The 17,490-nt window shown below is 35.4% G+C and overlaps 1 protein-coding gene across 1 annotated transcript in view; it reads left to right on the top strand.

The window, feature by feature from the left end:
• The window catches only part of WWP1 (WW domain containing E3 ubiquitin protein ligase 1), a 58,460-nt gene that overhangs the window by 23,217 nt on the left and 17,753 nt on the right, over positions 1 to 17,490 (top strand). Inside the window, 10 exon segments of the mRNA XM_036402126.2 lie at positions 87 to 177; positions 3,805 to 3,943; positions 6,166 to 6,290; positions 9,089 to 9,187; positions 9,190 to 9,225; positions 9,323 to 9,389; positions 11,421 to 11,602; positions 14,539 to 14,890; positions 16,150 to 16,245; positions 16,865 to 17,039. Of these exon segments, the coding sequence (XP_036258019.1) occupies positions 108 to 177; positions 3,805 to 3,943; positions 6,166 to 6,290; positions 9,089 to 9,187; positions 9,190 to 9,225; positions 9,323 to 9,389; positions 11,421 to 11,602; positions 14,539 to 14,890; positions 16,150 to 16,245; positions 16,865 to 17,039 (1,341 nt within the window). The 5' untranslated portion in view covers positions 87 to 107.

Genomic DNA, 17,490 nt, shown 5'->3' with positions numbered 1-17,490 from the left:
GATTAGTTGAACATTTTATTTAATAGCTGTAGCTGACATGCAGAGATAAGTACTTTTTAATAAGCTATCTTGTTTGCTTATTTTAGGCTGAAGCCTAAACCTCTGACATGGCCACAGCCTCACCAAGATCTGATACAAGTCACAACTGTAATGGAAGATTACAGATGCAAGTAACAGGCAAGTAGTGATTTGTTTCATAGAAATTTTTACAGGAAAGCATATGTATTCTACAAAAGCAATCCTGGAAGTGAGTGTAAAAATGAGCTAGTTAATATCTTAATTAATGATATGAATGTTGCAGTTAATAATGTGACTATAATATATGTAGATGATTTGAGGCTAAACAGAGGTTATATAGTGAATTGCATGATAGAGTTTAATAAATTTTCAAAATTAAAAAAAAAAGGTATTCTGTACAACAGTACAGACAATTGCAAGAAATTTTGCTTGGGAACGAGTGCTTAATGACATGTATTCTGAAGAGGGAGCACAGATTACTGAAATTCTAGGAAAAAAGTTGGTGGTTGTTGTGAACCCCAAGCTGAAAATAGGTGCAATGTTGTAGTGAAGGTGGAGAGCTGGAGGAGATCAAAAAATTTGCTAGCCCTTCAGAAGATTAAGTTCTTTCATTAAATATCAGGTAAATATTTGTTGAATATAATATCCTTAGGGCCACCGGTTAGACTTAACAGACATATGGAATAACTTAGGTTGGAAAGGACCTTTGGTGATTCCCTAGTCCACTCTTCTGATGAAGGCAGGGCTACCTTTGAAGTTGGATCAGGTTGCTCATTATATTGTCCACTTGAATTTTCAGTATCTCAAAGTCTGTAGATTACCAGGTTTACTTGTGATAAGCCATGTCAATTTGAATGTTTTTCCTTCTATCCAGTTACAAATTGCCATGAAGTCTCCTTTTTCCTTTTGCTCTGCTGGTGTTCATAGTTTGGGGCAGAAATAAGCCATCCCAGTATCCACGGAAATTTCTGGAAAACAGTCCTGGGGACACTTTTTCATTAGTTGTTGAACAGGCCAAGTAGATTATGCATTTTGCTACTGATGGACAAGGACTGGTCAAAGATGTGACAATTGTTGTCAGTCTTAGCTACTCTATCTGTGGGATGGCAGAACAGAACTGAGGCATCCTGGTAGTCTGAAGATAAGCAAAGTGCATCTAAGTAAACAATAGCTAATAGTGACAGTGTTACAGCAGTTAAAAGTAAAAATGTTACCAGCACATAGGTAAGATACTGTACATAAATACACCTACCTTAAATATATATATGTGTATTTATGTGTATAAGTATTATTTTACCATTGATAACTAACTTGAGCTTTCCAGGGATTTTGAGAAATCTGGGAATGCTGAAGTAAAAATGCATGCATGGCTAGGAATATATTAAAGCTATCCTGAAAAAAATTTGGGAAAAACATGAGTAAGGTACCATGTCTTAATAAAGGCTGCATCTTAAGAAAGGTGCATCTTGCTAGATGATCCAAAGATGGCCAGGTTATCTGAGAAAAAATATATCGTTGAAGAGTCCCCAAAATGGATATTTTATGAAATTAGATAAGATAGAGGCCTCAAAAATTATTAACCTTATGTAAGGAGCAGATTACTCAATAATGTGATGAATCATCAAAACTGGCAATGACTAATTTGCAAAGATGGAGCCGCCTGTAGATTGAATGTAAAAATGTAACTGTAAACTGACTTACACAAATGACCCTTAATTTCAGATCTGTGTCTACAGAAATGGTAATTTTTTATCCTGTGCTGAGCTCCTCCTTATGTAAATAGTCTTGTATTTTTCTGGTACTGGGACTTCTTTTGACTCCAAGAAAGCTGGGTCAGGGCTCAAATGGGAAGAAGTCTTTACAACATTTGTGGTTAGTTTTCTGAAGGTTTAGTTCTCTAAACCTAGTCTTTATTGCAGGATCACAGGAATGAATGCCAGTGGCATTCTGAGTTGTAGGAGGCAGGGGAGTGTGGGACTGTAGTATTGCTGACCTACACTGCATAATTATGTGCAGTTTTGTCTATGCTGCTGTAGAAGCTATAATTTTTTCAAGAACTATACTTAAAAAGCACTTTTATAAAGGCAGCAAGTATCATAGACTCATTTTGCAAACAAAGAATTTGTATGGAGTGGTGACTTGTTTGAGTTTGGACAGATACAACATGTTGTAGGCATGCTTTGCCATCAGTATTTGTTCAAATATTCTTGGTGAGATCTTGTCTTATTAGTTCTTTTGGAAGTATTGCTGGTATTATTACTTATTCATAGTTTTTTTAAGAAGATGTCCTAACCAAAAGATGATCATGGTCTCCTTTTATGTTTGGGGACTCAAAACTTACTAACAAAACATAATCAGACAAAAAAAGGGGAAATTAGGAGGAAGCTTGAATATCATTACTAAATACCTGTGTTTTAATAAATGTTGTATTTTCCTTTGGAAAGTAAATTGTGGAGGAAATGTGGAAGAAGTAGAGGTTGTCAAAGCTTAAAAATATATCATGATTTGAGATGAAAAAATATGACTTGTGTGTGGAATTGCAGTTTTAGTTTACTACAATCCAGCTTTCATCATTATCAGTTGCCTTTTATGACCCATGATGCATTACTAAGACTGGGCTTTTCAAATGTGAGGAAGTTAAGTTTGCACCTTTTATTTGAAACAAATAAAAGTCCATGGCTAGCTCCTTTAGAACCTTGGATGGTTGCATCCCACTAACTTTTAAGTGACTAATGTTTATGTCTCAGAATACTGCAATCCAGAAATACGTCTCCCTTTCAGTTTAGTAAACTTCCATATTGAGTTAGCAAGTACCATAAAGGAAAGGAATGGGGAAGAATTATTTTTAAATGGCTGAAGATACTCAGCCTTGTTTTAGTTTGCAAGTGGAGGGAACAAGAACCACACTGAAGCAAGGGAGGAATTAGAGAGAAGGCAGAGCCAGCAGGTAAATATAGTTGAGAGTCCATTCTTGTGGTCTTTTCAAGACACCATCTGCCTGAAATACAATTTAAAATCTTGGCAGTTGGGCTGCTGTTGGTTTTTATAGTGACTTCCTCAACTGGGCATGGAAGAGGGTGAACAGATTTATGTTCAGGAGCACAGAGGAACTGACCACTGATTTGGATGTGAAAGTAGCTTCTTTGGTCAGTGGTGTTTCTTAATTTTTGAATATTTACCTGAAACCTTTGAGTTCATCTGCAAAGCTGTTTAAATAGAGGAAAGCTAAGAGTAACTTTCTTAATTGTTACAAACTTATGTGTAAACCCAGAAATTCAACCATGCAGTAATACAGGCAAAGAAATGAAGCTCTGTATACAGGCTTTCCTATACAGGGACATTTTGAAATAGGCGTGAACTGCATCGACTTTCATAACAAAATATAACTAAAGAATAGTCTGTCTCATTATCCCTCAGATGCATCATCAGATATACTTAGGCATTTTTCAGTTAAGGGAAGAATAGGGAGAACAATGAGAAAATAACCTACGTTATTTCCAGTGTTTATCCCTAAAATAATTGTGCTGTCTTTACAACCAGTCCTGCCAGTGTGTGGGGAAAAGAGTGACACTTGGTTTCAACTATCTGACAAAGTACCTTTTGAAAATAAAAGCTACTAATAAAATAAAATGGTAATTTTTGCATTGACTTCTTTCTGTTCAGCAGAAGTAGAGTAGGTGAGGAAAAACATTGCCTTGCAAAGTATTTCATACAGTGTGTAGGCAGGACATTTTCTGTTTTTCAGCAACAGTATGCTGTTAGAGATAAAGCAATGTATTTTATTAGTTTCTAGTGCCAAACTGAAACGGAAAAAGAATTGGTTTGGAACAACTTTCTACACGGAATTAACTGCAGATGGAGAAATTAAGAAAACAGCAAAATCAAGTAGTTCTTCAAATCCCAAATGGGATGAGCAGCTGACAGTGTAAGTAGATTTTTTGGTTGTTTGATACTATTTATTAGACAGACATTGCAGGCAAATATTTACTAAGCTTGGCTGCCTACATAGTTTGCTCTGGCTGTTGATGTCTAAATGCAGACGTGAGTTGGTATTTATCTCAAATGATTTTTTCTGAATCCTTACAATGTTTTGAGAATATTTTTTTCCTACAGAGTGTGTTACTTGCATACAGTGGCACTACATGATATAGTCTTGATATTTGTCAGCACTGTGTTCAGCATACATTGCTAGAAAGACTTACTAATTGTAACCATGTCATTCTCTCTTTAGAAGGAAAAGTCTCAACTGGATAAGTAGTAGTTATGAGGAAGCTCACTTCTTCCTTTGAATTTCCCAGTGAAGGGATGTGCACACAAAAACTGCAGTTACCTTGCACCTTACCCTGATATTTGACTGTTTTAATCTTCTTGTGGTTTAGTTTGGTTTAACTATGCCAGGGGTGTAGATATACCTGAATAGAACTCCATGAAGAGTTGGCGATCTTGCACTTGGTTAGAATGCTTTATTCACAAGCAAGATTATATTGGTTCAGACTTGGGTCTGGGAACAGCATAGCTCCTATCAAGTGGCGTTGAGCCTGGGCCAGTACATTTCACAGCATCTGACGTGTCTGTGTGCAGTAGCCAGCTTTGTTAGCAGTAGGAGCCATGCTAGATTCCAGTAAGTGCTGGAGAGCGAGGACTGGTACATCTTTGGGGAGCTCTTTGCTTGGGAACACTTACTTACTCCAGACCTGCTCAGAAGCAAGTAGGTATTCCTGTGCCTCAGTTCTTGGTATTTAGGTTTAGTGAACTTATTCACCCTTTGCAGTGTTGCAAAAGAGAATAACATAGTCTTGGACCTGAGGATGATTTCTGGGATCAAGAACTAGAACAATTACAGAGCTATCAGTATACTCACAGGGACCTAAGTTTCTCTTGAGGAGGCAGGTTTGCTTTGGCAGGATTTGGTGATCTGATAGAAATTAGGTAAATTGCAATGCATAGTAATGGCAGACTCATTTCATGAGTATTGCTTACTCAGGGTCTTACCCTTATATGTATTTTTGAGGTATTCTGGCCCCCCCTGACTATTGGAATGGTATTTGAGGTTAAGTGACCTCTCTGGCTTGCCAAATTCCCCTCACTTCTATGAGTCAGCTATATATTTGTGTGTGTAGGTGTTGGGGGCTTTTTCCTTTTCTTTGTTGAGCTGCTCTTTTACTAAGACCTCCCTTAGAAGGCAGCCTATTCAAAATGCAAAAATATATTTGCTTGTGTTTCAGCAAAAATGATCCAGCTTGTCCAACATATTCAAGTGACTGTAGAATTAGTCCTGTTGTTGGGAGAGTGGGGCTTGTTTTTATTATTATTCTCATCATTGCTGATACAATTTTCTGTATATATTAGGTCAATACTTATGGATATGTGGCCTTTGGCTTTTTGCAATGAAGTGCTTCTACTCCTATTTTGCACAGCCAGGACCACCTTTGCAGTACTAGACCCTGTATTACAAAACTTACTCTCCAGTACCTAGCATAGCTTGAGCAGGGGAGAGATCAATGCCAAAGCTTGTCATAATATTACTGCAATTGGGTCCTTTACCTTCTGCTTCCCTCCAGTTTTTACTTTAGCTTCATCATTTGAATTTTCCTCTCTGATTTATGTGAGTATGCCTTATGGTTTTGTATACATTTGTGGATTCACAAAAAATGTTTATCAACACTTCCATGGCAGGCTGATACCTGTTGAGTGGGGTCTTGCTTGAAAATAGATGCTTTGTTGTTTTTTTCCTTTTTGAAAAATACTTATTATTTTTCTTTTCAGTGATAGACAAATATACTTCCCACCTTTTTCTCTACATTTAATAATGCAAGTTTTTAGCTAAAACTCTGGAGGATGAGGGGAAATAAGCCTTTCATAAATCAAGATTTGTTTTATATAGCTGAGATTTGAGATGAGTGTAGGTTATTCTGATGCTTCTCAAATTCCTTAGGCTATCATAGTAATGTACTTTAAGTTTCTTCCTAAGTGTATATATCATAGTGTTTGCAGTTCTTAGTCAAAAGTTTCCCCGTACAATACAAAACTGCACTTCATTAGTATCAAAAAATAGAATGAGAAAGTGAATAAAGTTCAAATACTCCTAATAACAAGAATTAATTAAAAATCTGTATATATCTTTTGTTAAATTTATTTTTTATGCAGGCATGTGACTCCACAGACTACGCTGGAATTTAGAGTGTGGAGCCATCACACTTTAAAGGCAGATGCTTTATTAGGAAGAGCCACTGTAGACTTGAGACAAGCTTTGGAAGTACACAATAGAAAATGTAAGTTATCATGAAGGATATTTTGAATAAAGTAAAATTATTGCTACTAATCTATATATCAAAATGGCAGCCAGACTACTAACTATACATGTAATTACAACTGACTCTCAATTGAAATCTTTACTTGTCTCTTCTAGAGATGTCTGTGCTATTGAGAGCATTTTAAATGTAACACTGGGGTATAATACTATTGAAACAAACAGTAGAGTATTAATTGCTGAAAGTAAAAGCAGAAATACAATGTTTTGTAGCAAGCTAGTAACCAATTTGATAGAAGATCTGTTTTAGATTTGGTGACCAAAAAAATAATTAAACTTTCAGAAAAGCTGTGTAATTTTTCAAGTTTTTCTTCTCTGGAGTCACTAATAGAAGCACTGGATATTTCTCCCTCATAATTTAGCTGCCCAGAGAGCAATAGAAAACATTGATTAATGAAACAATTGTGATCTTCCTTTTAGTACATTAGAAATTGATTGTTCCATGTAACTTCTAATATTTTCTAAATATTTTTAATAGAATATATCTGATTTGCTATTCAAAATTTTTTTTCTTTAGTACAACAAGATGGTGAATCCACACTTTAAATTCCACTCCAGAGTGGCAGTAGAATTCCAGCTAAAAGCTAAACCAATCTTAACCTTTCTCACAAGTTATAGATATATAAACCTGAGGTGAATGTTTTGAACAGTGGGGATAAATGAGAAAAAAAAATAAAAAAAGCTAATTTTTTCTGATTCTTACAGAAAATTGAAATAGAATCCAGTATTGAGTAAGTCTTCTTCAACAGTATTATAACGATTCAGCAGTAAATTTCATAGTTAGGCAGAAAATTTTCTTTTACCTAAGAAAACTGTATCAGAATAAACTGGATTATAATAATGTTAGCCACAAAAAATATTTCTAAATACTTTCTACAAATTTCTAACAAAATTTCTAACAAAGTTCTAACAAAATATTTAACATTTTATTACTGTAAATCCTGGGGAGGTAGGATCTAACAATTTGACAAATTCTTTCAGGGAATGGTTGACTGAGTTTACTGTACATTGCAACCAAAGTAATTTATGTGCAGTGTTTCTTATTTGAGCAAGTCAGTAGTTAGATACTTACTGGATTATCTAAGAATTCACTGGTAGAATGGTCTGACTGGTATCCTTAATTCATTTAGTTATTGATACCTATTCTAAAATGCAGCACTTGAAAGGCTCTTTGCTGATGAAAATGGAATGGGAAGTCCTCTAAATGCAGAAACATTAGAATTAATTTGGTTCCTTTTTCTGCTAAACACCACAACTATTAAATTGCTGCCCACACACCTCACAGTTTTCTTGCCAGCTCAATTAAGCTACAGCCAACAGCTGATCTAGTTTAGGAAGATAACCTATAAAATAGCAGAAGTTAAACCAACCACCCTTTGCAAAAATTAAAAAATGTGTTAATTAAACAATTCAGTGATAGGTTAGTTTCTTCTCTTCTTTGAGATAGTATTTTTTTCCAAAATGTGTATTGCTAAATCAGTAACCCTGTAGATTTAGGAGTTTTGTGCTTGCTACAAAGGGTTGAAGTCCCTTAAAATCCATTGTAGCCCAGCAGTGTGTGTCTGCTGGTAACTGCTGCCCAACTACGCTGTCAAACCTGCTCTTTCAAGTAATAGCTTGGGGGTATCTGGCTGTAGGTTATGGCAGCCTCCCCTGTTTTCATGTTTATTGTTCACTTATGATGCATGCTAAGAATGAAAAAAATGGAAATGCTAGTTTAATGCATAGAAGTGCCTAGTTTAAATTTAACTTGGAATGCTGTCATATGGAGGGAAATATGATGGCATGTCTTTAAAAACTAATCTTTTAATCTGAGAGCGCAAATACTAAAAGGTCTTAACCATTTTAACCTGATTAATGTGAGCTCCTAGCTGACTGTGTTTGGATTTATGACATGTAGCTTTAACTGTTGTACTTGTAGCAGTTGATTTAGAGAGAATTACGTAGCATCCTCAGCATGTTTTACCTCTGGATTATATATGTTTCTCTACAAATGTGTGTGTTGCTTGTCAGTCAGATTGAATTATTTTACTGCACCATCAGTTATCTCAAATTTTCTTTCAGTGAAAATAATATCTGATTTAACTTTTGGTTACCTGAGGCATCCTCTCTTACTGTTTAATCCTTGGAGTTGCAATCTATGAAAATGCTAGTAAGGATTCATTAAAAATAGTTTTAAAATTGAGGGAGGACACTATGCAGTCTTTGCATTTTCATCTTCCTCAAAGAGATGGTTTTTTCAGTGGTCTTTTAGAATTAGTTTTGAAAGGTGCTAAGAGAATTAATATAGGCTCTGGTTGTAAAATGAAGGGTTCCCAGTGACTTTTTAATATTTGGATGTGTGGTTCAGAAGTTGTTTGACTCTAAGCCATCACATGTTATGTAAGTAGTGCTTAATTTCCAAAGGGCTTAATGGAAACGGCAGACCTGGGAAATCATTAACAACAAAGTACTGAATCCACATGGATTCTTTGGCATACCTATAGAATATACAATGTAAACAGACAGTTCTTTTTAAAGTGTGCGTGTACACACAGCAGCTGTAAATATATACATTTATAGACGTACATACAAATATATACATATACTCCATAGTGTTTTCTACTTTGAATTGAAGATCTCTGGTGTTCAGTTTTATAGATCTAAATGCATATATCACATTTGTGTGTTGAAGATCTCTTTTAATATTATTTAGAATTTAATTTTTCCTCTATCCCTTCTTTCCTTCTTGTCCCTTACCCACCCCAACTCCATTTTTAGTGGAGAAGGTGAAAGAACAATTGAAACTCTCTTTGGAAAACAAGAGTGGCATGGTGCAAACAGGTGAACTGACTGTTGTGCTAGATGGTTTGGTTGTTGAACAGAATCTCTTACAAATCTCAGTTCATCAGCAACCAGTAAGTTAAAATAATTAAGTCAGATGATAATATTTAGATTAAGATTTCAAACAGATATAATAGAATATTTCTGTTGAATTTGTTTCTTACTGTTCAGTAGAAGTTCAGCAAAATGGCGAGGCTGTACATGAAAACAGAGATGCTTCAGCAAGAAGTTCATCCAGGTTGGAATTTATTTTTGTGTTTTATGCGATATGAAGTGTATCAGCAAATTTATCAGTTGAAATGTTTGGGTTGTTTGTGTTTTGGTGGGTTTTTTGTTGTTTTTTTTTAATGGTTTTGAAGATGAGAGATTTTCACTGTTGAGGTCTAAATTATGATGCCACAGGTTTTAGAAACCTTATTTGTTTGATAGTTACATAGTTTAGTTCAGCTGATTTGGAAATCTATAAAAATGCTGCAGCAGAAATTAGGGGAGCAGTAGCTCAGTGTATTTTTATGTACTTACTCAATTTATTTTCTTTTGCTGCTTAAGAACCATTTCTATTAATGTCTAGCAGCTTTTTGCAATGTAGCACCTGAACGGAAGGAAGAGGAAAAAAAAGCCTGAATTACTTCCTCCAAAGCCTTTTTAAGGTCATAATCAGGGACTTAAGAGACTTGTATTGAGTTTCACAAGCAGTATTTGTAACACTGAGGCCAAGGCCTGTTTTTTCCTCCTGAAGTGGCAAGAAAAAGACATTCAGACCAATTAAGAGCTTAATTCTTGGTTTCTCTGCCATTCTAACCTGCTCAAGGACTGGCTGGAGAGAAATAGAAATAGATTTTTTTGTCCCCTCATCTCTAGTAAGACAAATAGGTCAATTCAGATCAATTTAATGTTACTGGTCTGCTCAGTTACCTTCTGTGAACCCATTTCTGTTTAAGTTATTGACACTAACTGGAGTGAAAAAAAATACAGTTGCTATGCATTTGAGTGACAGGGACACATTTGTCCTTATATGCTTGACTTGATTCTTTTTTTGAATTTGTGGATATTTCTCTCTTCCCCTAATGGATGCTCAAGATGACTGAGTGAGAATAAAACAGTGCTTCTGCTTTTTTCTCTTTGTTAGAAAAAATTGGGACTGCTAAAAGTGATTTGAAACACATCTGCATACCATTTTGAAGCAGTAGTAACAATCATTTGTTTTCATTCAGCTATTGTTGCTGGAGATAATCTCTCTTACTGGGATCCTGCTTTTGGTGTTGATATTTTAATTTACTGCAGTTTTCTACACAACTATCCAGCTGTGTTGATTTACAGTTTTAAAATTAAGAGATGAAGAAAAGATTTAAGGTAGCTTCTCTCCATGTCTTTTGGAGGTAAATTGAGTTTGTAATCCAGAGCTGATCAGTCTGTCTATACTGATCTTTTGGAGTTGTGTTAGGTAGCATGGAAATGCTGCTTCTTCCCTTCTTACTCCACAAAGTTGGACTTCTAACTGTTCTGACATTTTTTGTGAGATAAAATAGTAAATAATTTCAGTATTTAACCTTTACTCCTTGAGGTGATAAGTAGTTGGCATTGAGTGTAATTTTCAAAATATGTCTCTGGTGGATGGCTTTAAGCATTCTGAAAGAGATTTAAGTGGAAAACCAATGTACTACTGTAACTGAACAAAACTTTCTATTCATAAGCCCTTAAAATACATTTATCCATGTGGCCTTGCAAACACAGAGCTGCCTAAGCTTAGTTGTCCTCACAATGTCCCATCCTGCCATTGCATAGAGAAGCTCATCTTATTTTCCTTTTACTGAGGGAAAATTTTGTTGCTTTCTTATGTTATCAGTATTTTTAGTGATATGACTAACAAAACCGGTTCTTCCTCTTAATGAGAGAAAAGGCTTTCCTGCTCATAGCTGCACTTTGGAAGGGTCCCTAAGGCCATTTTGGAAGATGCAGCAGGTGCATCAGTCTGTTCAATTAAATTCTGATATGTCATGAAAAGTAAAAGAGAAAGTAAAAATGGAAACTCTTACCTGTTACAAGTATCTAAAATCCTCAAAACCGATTCTTGCCTTTTTCTTAACAGTCAAGTGTGAAACCAAAATAATTATCTAGGCTGCAAACACCACGATATAAACAGTTGTGAATTTCCCACCATTTCTTTATTTGTTTCTATAGCATGGTTTAGTGTAGCATTTAGTTTAGTTGTGTAACCATTTAACATGTTGCTTATAGTAACCTGAAATCATCTTTTATTTTTACCAAGATCTGCTTGTGACATTTCTAATGGGATAGACAATCAAGTACCTTCCAGCTCTGTAATACAGAATACATTCTGTGTGGAAGCTGTTAATGGAGACAGCACACCATCTCCTAATCACGTTGCAGCCAGACCCAAAAATACACCAGTACCAAAACCACTTGAAGCTCAGCCTGTCAACAGCACTGGTAAGAAGGGGAGAGTTATGGGAACGTATTCCATGAGGCTTTTTTGTCTAGTTGTATCTCAAGTTGAGCTACTTTTTCTATCAACTTTTTGTTGGAATTCAAAAGTACTGAAAGGATGTGGCTTGAATTTATAACTTTGTGTGTCCACTTCTGTAATTTTTTTTGCAGTAGACCCATTCTTAAATATATTGAGTTTCACACTTTATTATAAGTTCTTTTCTCTGATGAAGGAAGATCAAAGTGTCCAAAATCTTCCATTTTTCTGTCCCGGATGATGAAACCATATTACTGTTTGTCTGGAGGAAAAATCAGGTTTCTTTCACAATTAATTTGAGTAGCTATGGTTAAATTTTTCCTGATATTATATAAATCTGATTTAGGCAGGAAACTGCTGTGCTCTGAGTTGAGATGTGTTGCAGACTTTCCGTGCCTTCAATTTTTTTTATAAATTCCATTTAAAAACAGCTAGTGGCAAATACTGAATGTTGTTTCCCTCTTAAACACCAAAACATTGATTCTCACTACAGTTCACTTTTGGTTCAGTGAAACTAGTTTTTTGATTTGAAAAAAAGGTTTTTTTGATTTTCATTTCTCTGGTGTCCAATAATGACTGTGCTTTGTAAGCCCTTTGTCTTTTCTCAGCTGTTTGGGAGAGATTACAGTGATACCAGAGAGAAAAGAAAACTGTAAATAGAAATAGGCAAATTGTTACTAAGTTGTAGAACAGTGATTGTCAAACTCTCTGTAATAGACTGGTATAGTTGGAAGATAACAGAAAGAATTATGAACTTTTAAAAGTTATAATTAAATTAGGTCTTCTCTGAAGCTTTTCTCTATTTGGAGAACTTTAATTTGATTCCCCTCTCTTTTCAGTTTGAGGCTAGAGGGCATATATATTATTAAGGCATTGCTCCCTTTTTCTTCAACAGCAGAGAGAGCCATTTGAAATCTGTATTAGAATAGGGTAGTTGAAAAATAATTGATTTGTTCAAGTGGTAATATTGATGAAATCATCACTGACCTTGCACTGAGGCATTGATATAGGAGTAATCAACTACTCTACCAGCGGATGAAGATGTTTTTAATGCAAGGCATAAAACTGGTCTCTGGCATTTTTCGATGACACTTTTTTCCCCACTGTTGTGCTTTAGTAGGATTGTAATTTTACATGATGTTGCCAAAATTGCTGTATTAGGCATAATTGGTGAAGTAATCATCTGATGTAATGTTTTATACATCTGTTTTGGAGATGAACTTACTAATAGAGCAGATGATTTGTTCATTATTTTGCTTCTAACTTTGTTATGTAATCCAATTCATTCTTTAGTCTGGATGAGTTGAATTTTTTAAATGGAAGTTGAAATTTCAGTTGGCTTTTTTCTTGTGTAAATTAAGTTGTTGCTAGTATAAGCAGAAATTTGAGGAAATGTGATCAAATTTTCATGTGCTCATAGTTTTCATGTCATGCTGAAACAATATAAAATCTTGATATGTATTATGTAGTTAATTTCTTTTGTGCCATCTGGAAGCAGTGTGTGTTACCCTGGAAAAGTTTTGTTCAAAAAGTAGTGCCTTTATAGAACTTAAAAATCTGTTGCCTGTAAAATCATGCTCATGCTTATGCTTACGCATATCAGGAAAATGTATATGGTGTAGTGATAATTCTTTAAGGAAACTGACTTGCTAATTGAAATTCTGATGACAGAATTAAACAAGTGAACTCTTTAAAATGATGGAACAACATTTTATAGGCACTAGTGTAGGATTAAATTTTGCAAATGTGTATCAATAAGGTTAAGGGTATAGAATTAAATTAGTTTCAGCCCTTAGCAGGGTAAGGTGATAATATACTGTAAGGTAAGAAAATTGCCTGAAGCATGTATTGCATATCCTTAGTCCTTAGAAAATTGGTGCAACTTTTAAAACAGGTACGAGCTACTAAGAATTGTCACCGTTGAATGTTGATTAGTGGTGCAGAAAATGAAAGTGCTGAATGGTGTGGCGCTGTGTTTTATAGGGCCTTGACTTTTAATGGATGTCTTACAGACTGCTGTACCTGATGTCACTTGTCTAAGTTAGACAAGATCTTGATGTGCTGAGGGACTGTTCAGTTAAGCTGTGCAGATGATTGGTGTATTGTTTGCCAAGTGGGCTTGGGACTAATAAAGCTTTCTTAGCATCCTTTGTCTGTTAATCCATGCCTGCTTTAAACCTTTTACGAGATTGTGCTTGATTCAGTTTGATGGTGTATTTATTGTTCTAGAAAAGACAGAATTTATTTACTTTGTAATTCTAAAGTAATTTTCTTCAGTCATTGAACTATGTAAGTTGTGTTAGCCAGTAATAGTTTTTATATTTTAATCCCTCTTTTGGAGGAGGATTTTTTTCCAAGTTGCACAGGTGTAGGGTTAATTGTAGGGTTTGGTATGTCAGCTCTGAAAAAGAAAAGAAATTATCTGTAGGAAATGCCTCTTAGTTTTCCAAATCTCATAGAGTAATCTCATAATACTTGTTTTCATGTCATACTGATTAAGATTCATTTTTGAACTTCACTATAAGTTCAGAGTTTTAAAAAAGACTGTACAGTTTTGTGGAAAGCAGATGGGTGACTCTTGCTAATCTAGACTGAGGTGCAACATTGAGTTGACCAAGACATGGAGAAACTAATAAATAACTTATATATATATATATATATATATATATATATATATATATATGTGTATCCCTATGTAACAGGGAGGTACAGAGAATGGCTTTCAAACTGTCAGTTTTAACTGAATGCAAGTGGGTTGTGACTTTTTGTCATCTTAGCCAACAGTGCTACTTATGGCAGGTGCAATTTAAATACATTCCTTTCAAGTAATTTACTCTGGAAGTTATTTGAAAAGTAAATCTCATCAGATCCTGATACACAAATGTTATTTCCCATTTCTCAGTTAATGGCGAATCATCTGCCTCTGCACCTGAAGCTGGCAATTCCTCTGTCTCCGAGGCTCCGACGGGTTCAGATGAAGCTCCTGTGTCTTCAGCAGATTGCACTAATGATACAGCAGAACCTCAGTCAGCAACAGAAGCAGCTAGTTGTTCTGAAAGCCACACTTCTGCATTACCTGTTGTGTCTGCTGGGCTAGAACCTGCAGCTGCCACAGAGTGTGCTCAGCCTAATGCTCGGAACAGCGCAGCAGCAGATGCGGCAAAGCCGAGGGAATCCTCCTCCACGGCAAGTGCGTCTGCAGAACCTGTAAGACAGCAGCCTGGTAGTGCCAGTACAGAACCTTTGCCACCTGGGTATGTTGTTTTGCTTTAATGCTATCATTTTGTGTCATCTAAATGTGCATATAAAGAAACAGAAACTTAATTCTATACAGGGATTTTCAAATGCAGGTCAGCTGGCTGAGATGGGGTTATTTGATCTAAAATGGGATTTGTACTGCTGCTATAACTGGCTAGTCTTGTCCCAGAAAGTAATAACTGATAACTGATTTGCTGAGATGGTATTGTGATCTTAACAGACAAACTCTTGGATGTAACAGATGTGAAGACTTTTCATTTGATATTTTCAAACTTATTTGGGCCATAATTAATTATTCCTATGTTTCTTAGTAGTAGGGACCAAAGCACAAAGAAGTGAAAATGACTAATCTATAAATGCTTGTAGGTGCTTGCTGTGTAAGAATGAGTTCAAAAATGTTAGAGTTAATAATAAGATTTGATGTGTATGTAGGTATGTGCTAAGAAGAGCTGGAATATTTTAATTTTACTAGATTATTTGAAATTGCTTTAGTAGTCTTTAGTAGTAGCAGGCCAGGTGTTCTGCCTACATTTTTAGGAACTAATTAAGTGTTTATGTAAGAAAAATAAATATATATCAACTGTGGACAAGCACTTCACCTTTTCATCTAATGTTTCTCCTGGTTTCCTTGTCATTTATACATACTTTTATTGCATTGTGGTAGTTCTCAGCATTATGAAACTTCAGCTGTTGGTCTAGCTCCATCTTCAGTGTAAGATTGTTTCACAAAACGAAGTAATCTCCAGGGATATCAGATACAGAATTTACCAGGATAGGAAATAGAAACACAGGAAAAAGAGCTGATAGCACACACTTCAGGTTCACTCTGAAAGATGCTATTTGTTGGATATTGGGAACAGAGCTTCAAAATGCAAACACTCTCATTTTTTTAGAGACATGAACTTAGAGAGATGCATTCTTTGTATTTCCAAGAACTTTTGGAATGAGGTTTTTTTAGCATCCAAGCATTGAGCAGATAATTAATGACTTTGTTCCAAACTTAAATATAATAGAAAAATGCTTGTGAATATTGATGTATGCTCATTATGTGCTAAATCCTTTAAAGTCTTTACAGTGATATCAGTTAAATAGGAAGTAAGTGATCTGTATTCTGTTATGAATTTTCTTTGGTGTTCGAGAATGGGTTTTGGACCATGGTATTTTTACTCAGTGCCAAGATAATTTATTGTCTTAGTGGGAAGCCCCAAGGATGTATTTGCATCTTCACTTATGTGTGAGTCTCTTTGTCTTCAAGGTGGGAGCAAAGAAAAGATCCTCATGGTAGAACCTATTATGTTGATCACAACACACGAACTACAACATGGGAAAGACCACAGCCCTTACCTCCTGGGTAATGTACACTTTTGAATTAAATATGATAAACTTACTATATTTTTGTTTGTTTGTTGCTGGGAACAAACAGCAGCTCATCAAAACTGAATTCTGTATCATATATTAAGAGATTCTAGCTTTCATTTAATTATATAAAATTACAGCTGTTGTTACAGGAATGTTGCTATTGGATATGTCACTAGGTTTGATCACTTGTTCAAATATAGCTATTAAAGTATTTTGTTCTTCCTTTAAAACTTAAGCATGAAATAATGCATATTTGATCACCTTCATTTAGGTGGCACCACTAAGTGTAGTGCCCTGGTTCCAAAACTCAGATTTCCCAGCAAAGTGTTCTTTGTGAAGTCTGCCAATATTACTTGCAGTCACAGGTGTTTACAAAGTTAAGAATGAGGTGACAGAGAGCTGAGCAGGCAATTGCTTGTAGTCTGTGTATGCTCATCAGTTCATCTGCCAATTAAGTTGAGGTACTTTTGTGTCCTTTAGAACATGAAATCATGCCTGTGACTCCAGTAGTTAATTTAAGTACCACTTAGGAATTTGGCATTTGGCAAAGAGAAAAATGGTTAGTAACACTACTGAAAGAATTAACTGTTAACATTTGTTTTCCTTGAAAGCTGGGAAAGGAGAGTTGATGATCGTGGGAGAGTTTACTATGTGGACCACAACACCAGAACGACAACGTGGCAGCGACCAACAATGGAGTCAGTGAGGAACTTTGAGCAATGGCAATCGCAACGGAATCAACTGCAGGGAGCTATGCAACAATTCAACCAACGATACCTCTATTCGGTAAAGTACACAACATTTCAAATTAGTACAGAGGTATAGGTTATACTCTGTTATACTTTTTGTAATTTAACTTCAAAGAAAGGGATTTTGTAACTATTCAACCATATGGGTTAAATGATATTTAGCATCAGTAATTTAGATTCTGATTATTTTGAAAAAAGTTAGAAGTCATCCTTTTATTGGATGAAAATCAGAAAGTACTTTCGGACAGAAAGTACTCCCTTCTGAGTTTGTTTCCTGACATCAGCTTTGTGTACTGCATTTTTCATAACATTATTAATGCCAGTAGTAAGAGGTACAACTAAAAATGTCCCTTAAACTGAAAAGGAATGTAAATGCTGTTAGGGGTCATTTTGAGCATTAAATAGCCTTAAAAACTGTTCAGGTGATTAGAGTTCCTTCACTAATACAAGTGGCAATTCTTTTACTTTGAAGGTTATACATCTGGTTC

Source organism: Molothrus ater, chromosome 1 (assembly GCF_012460135.2).
Source record: "Molothrus ater isolate BHLD 08-10-18 breed brown headed cowbird chromosome 1, BPBGC_Mater_1.1, whole genome shotgun sequence".
Taxonomy (NCBI): Eukaryota; Metazoa; Chordata; class Aves; order Passeriformes; family Icteridae; genus Molothrus; species Molothrus ater.
Note: the sequence above shows the minus strand (reverse complement) of the source record. Positions and strands in the feature narration are given on the sequence as shown.